At 51.1% G+C, this 4,304-nt stretch overlaps 1 protein-coding gene across 1 annotated transcript in view; it reads left to right on the top strand.

Moving 5' to 3' along the window:
* TXNDC16 (thioredoxin domain containing 16) overlaps positions 1-4,304 on the top strand; it is a 70,289-nt gene that overhangs the window by 60,918 nt on the left and 5,067 nt on the right. Inside the window, exons 17-19 of the mRNA XM_014520500.2 lie at positions 2,126-2,264; positions 2,677-2,837; positions 4,029-4,219. Coding sequence (XP_014375986.1) covers positions 2,126-2,264; positions 2,677-2,837; positions 4,029-4,219 — 491 coding nt within the window. The remainder of the gene's footprint in view (positions 1-2,125; positions 2,265-2,676; positions 2,838-4,028; positions 4,220-4,304) is intronic.

Here is a 4,304-nt window from a genome sequence, read left to right as displayed (position 1 = left end):
TGGTAGTCTGGCACCTTGCTGCTGCCTCTCTACAACCCCAGTGAGAGACTTGTCGTGCCCCTCGCTTAGGAACACTGAGGCAAAGAACTCGTTGAGGAGTTCAGCCTTGTCCCCCCTGTCCATCACCAATTGTTTCTGCCCATTTAGTAGGGGTCCTATTCCTCCCTGGGCCTTCCTTTTACTTCCTATATATCTAAAAAACAATTTCTTGTTGTCCTTTACTTGGGATGCCATCCTCAGCTCCATGGTAGCTTTGGCCCGTCTAACTGCCTCCCTACAAGCGCGAGCAGAGGAGGTATATTCGTCTTTGGTGATCTCTCCCTGTTTCCACTTTTTATGTGCTCCCCTTTTGGCCCTGTGTTTCTACACAGTGGGCATGTCTACACACAAAGTTTACTGCAGAGCTGCCTAATTAGCTCCACAGTGAATGTCTCCAGGTCTACACATGCACCCCTATTGGGGCACAGTAAACCAGTAAACATCACCATAGGCTAGTGCTTGTCAACAAGTGTTATTTATTGCCCCCTAATGCATGTGTAGACGCTGATGGGGCTGGCTTGAGGGATGAGGATGCTTCAGTGCAGAGGCTGCCTGCCGGCTAGCCCTGCACTGGAGCACCCTTGTGCCCCAGCCAGCCCCTCCGCAGCAGGTGAGGCTGGGTCAGAGCGGCCCTGTGCTGGTAGGCTCACCCCTGGAGCCCTCTGCCAGGCAGGGCTGCTCCAACCCAGCTCAGTGTGCTGCGGTCCCGGGAGCATGTGCATACATGGTGCCTGGGAGCAATAAACTCCGATACAAACTGCACCGGAGTTTATTTGGTCAAAATGTGAAGTAAATGACTCCATAGCAATCTCATTGTGTGTCTGCTCCCTTAATACAGATTGCCCACCTTTTGCACATGGATTCATGGCTTAGGTTACCCATGATCGACCAAATGCTTATTGTTAAATGAAAGAGCTGAAAAAGCCCAGGAGGGTCAGGGGTGTTCTTCACATTCCAGAAATTCAGAGGCAAGAGAGAGAGGATCATGCACTCAGCATGCATGATGGATAAGGAGAGAGGCTGGTGGGCAATGGGAAACAGATGAGCACCCCCAACCACAGCCAGGTTTGTGTGATCTCTGCCCAAAGCAGCAGGAGAAATGGGTGCATCTCCTACACCCTGGGAGACTGGAGAACAAAGACAGGAAAATGAATACTCAGCAGCTGGGTAAAAAACAAAGCCCAGAGGTCCTGTCTGGCCCAGGGCATTGAAGCAGACTAGTTTCCACGGCTCTGAGCACATAAGGGAACGATGTGGCAAGTATTGCCTTTCACTGCGCAGCCCAAATGATCATGTGCCCTTTTACAGCTGGGGGCAAACTTTGATGCAAGTCAGGGCTGAGGCTCAATCTCGCCCCACCATGGGTCTGTCTTGAGATGGCTCAGCCACTTGGCCATCAGCCTCCGTTGAGCTTGTGGGAGGATTGAAGAGAAACTTTGGAAGAGAGAAATACCTGTAAAGTGTGGGTTTAGACCCTGGAAAGTGAACTGAGGGAGCCTAAGAGATCCTGAGGAAACCAGAGCTGAGCCAGGTACTGACTTCAGGGCACTGCTGCTCTAAGAGAAGGGGATTAACATTTGCAGAGGTTGAAGAGCTAAAGGGCAAAAAGAAATTCCTGGAAAAATGAGTATGTTGCAAGAGTAAGGAGTCTGAGCTTTTCCAGGAATGAGGAGCCACCCTGAGACCAAGACAGAGGAAATCAGTATGAAATACAGAAGTTTAAGAGGAATGGCATGTGTCTGATTCTGCTCCATGTCCTGGAATGGGACTTAAAAAGGGAGCCAAACTATTCCCCTTCTGGAGTAACCTGAAAATCCCCTCCTGCCTCACAGCACATAAGCACTTTCCATGCGAGTGAATGCCTAGCACTGCAAGCAAAGCATGTGTTTCAATGCTTTGCTAGCTCCAGGCAAGCACCCGGCAGCATGGAGATATGAGCTCTGAGTCCTCCTTGAAAGCCCCTTTCCCAGTGCTTAGGCAATCTCATGCTTTCATCTAGCCCTCAAAGGTGTAATGTGTGGGTTCAGCACACTCTGGGCACGGAGGCTTTTGCATTTAGTCACTGTAACAAACCACGTCCCTTTAGATCCAGTAAATACAACGTGCCTCTCCCAGCGCTGCTGTTTGCTCGTCATGAAGAACGCAGCATAGACCCTGTCCTGCTCTCCAGACTGACGCCACAGGAGATTGCTCAGACCATCAGATACCAATTACTGGAAACATTTGTAAGTGTAATGACTGTGCGGTACCTGCAAGGGCTGGCTGGGGAGAGGGTGCAGAATGCATCAGTGGAGCATTGAGGATGAGAGCTAAAAGCTTCAGAAGTAAGCTCCCAGGCCGATAGCTGGGAGAAGGCATGTCCACAGCGGTCGTTCAGTGGCAGTGTGATCTAATGGGGAGGGCATGGATCTGGGATTCGGGAGATCTGGGTTCTCCCCCTTCGTTGCATGCAGCACTTCTCTGAAAAGGGGTGAGTTTCCCACCTTGCAAACAGTGGGAAACTCACCCACTGAGCTGCAGTCCTGGGACCCCCACGGCTCTGCAGTGCCCAGCCTACCCCTACTTGTGTCACGACTGCTTAGCCCCTCCCAAAAGCAGCCCGTATTTCTCCTAGCATCTTTCTCTGTTCTCTTCCAGCCAGAAATTACTGTGGAAAACCTGCCCACGTACTGGAGCCTGGGACGTCCCTTACTCATACTGTTCAGTGACAGCGATCTTGGCCCACGGGACAGGAATGAAATGCTGCGTTTGGGGAGGGGAAGCAACCGCGAGGCATTCCTCGCCTGCTGGCTTAACCTGTGAGAATGCTAAAACGTGTCGGCTTCTCCCCACAGCTGAGTTTATGGCTTCTGGGGGGTGGAGGGGTGGGAGGAGAAAGAGCAGACGGAGCAGTTCCTGAAAGCACTACCAGGCTAAAATTTTAACTATTTATTCAGTATGAAATCGCTGTGAATCACAATGCCAAGTTTTTTTACAGAAATGCACACCTTTAATGGAGGTGCATTCCCTACAACAGCAAGGTAGCCCCACACAGAGCCACTTGCTAGTCAAAGATGATGCATGGTCCCGGTGTTCGTTTTCATCCAGGAAAGATGCTTGTGAAGGATGCCACCATTGACTGCTTGCTTAAAGGGAAAGAACCGGTTGTCAGGAGGGGGAGGCAAAAGAGGAAAGATAAGAAAGAAACAAATCAGCAGAGCAAGGAGAATGGCCAAGGCATCAAGAGTTATGGGAAGGTGAATTATCAGGGTTCCCAAATGAACACGTTTTAGCGTTGTTTAGTCTATTCTTTTGCTTCTCCTTGACCACCTCGATGAGTGAATCACCACATACTTTTTACGTGAGGAGCTGTGCTATGATGGGGGCAGTAAATTAACTAATGAGGAATGCACTTTTTTTTTAAAGAGAGAAAGCAGTTGCTTTCCTGTTATTTTGCACTGTAGGAAACCCACCTGAAGGTGTGGGCCTCTCCTGACTCCCTGCCCCACTTTCCTTTGGGAAGAAGGAAAAATGGAGTCTTTGAAGGAAGGGGGAAAAACTCAGGCCACTTATAGGGAGAAGATGCCTGTTTGCTCTGAACTCAGTTAACCAAGCAAGGTAAAATTCACTTCCATGCACAGAGCCAGCAAAGGCCTGGGCACCATCTGAATACAGCTCACGTGATTCACATGCCTGCTGTGGGCCCTCTTCACGGGGGCGAATGAAACCCAGAGCAAGGGGCAGGGTGAGGGGTACAACCCACTTGGGTTGATTCAGCTCCAGTGGCCTGCACACCGGGCCACACAGCCATCCTGTTAAACAGGCCCAGTCGACCTCCTGCAGCGCAGCATTGAAGCATCTGTAGAAGCACAGGAATTCCCCCGCCAGCTTCAGCGGGACCGTTCATCTGCTCAGACACCTGTTTAAGTGCTTTGGACCAGGCCACGGGGCTCATTTGTCTGTCACTGTGGAACTGCTAATGAACAAGTGCAATCAATTCTTTCCCACAGCCAGAGGACTCCAGTTGGCCGGGGGATCCTGAAGGCCTACTTCAGCACCCCGCCGCCTTTGCCTCTTCTTGCCTGGGTGAACCTTCACGCCGGGGGCGAGGTATTTGCATTCCCTCCAGACCAGCCTATCACCCAGAGTAATGTCTTGTCTTGGCTCGAGAAGTGCAGAGCAGGGCTTCAGCTTCCCAGCAGTAAGTGCACGGGTTCCCGTCCCATTCCCTGGCATGCCCTCGCGGCCCCAGCGTCTGTTTATGTGAAGCTGCTCGTTGCAGTAAT

The sequence above is a fragment of the Alligator sinensis genome, unplaced genomic scaffold (genome assembly GCF_000455745.1).
Source record: "Alligator sinensis unplaced genomic scaffold, ASM45574v1 scaffold358_1, whole genome shotgun sequence".
Classification (NCBI taxonomy): Eukaryota; Metazoa; Chordata; order Crocodylia; family Alligatoridae; genus Alligator; species Alligator sinensis.
Note: the sequence above shows the minus strand (reverse complement) of the source record. Positions and strands in the feature narration are given on the sequence as shown.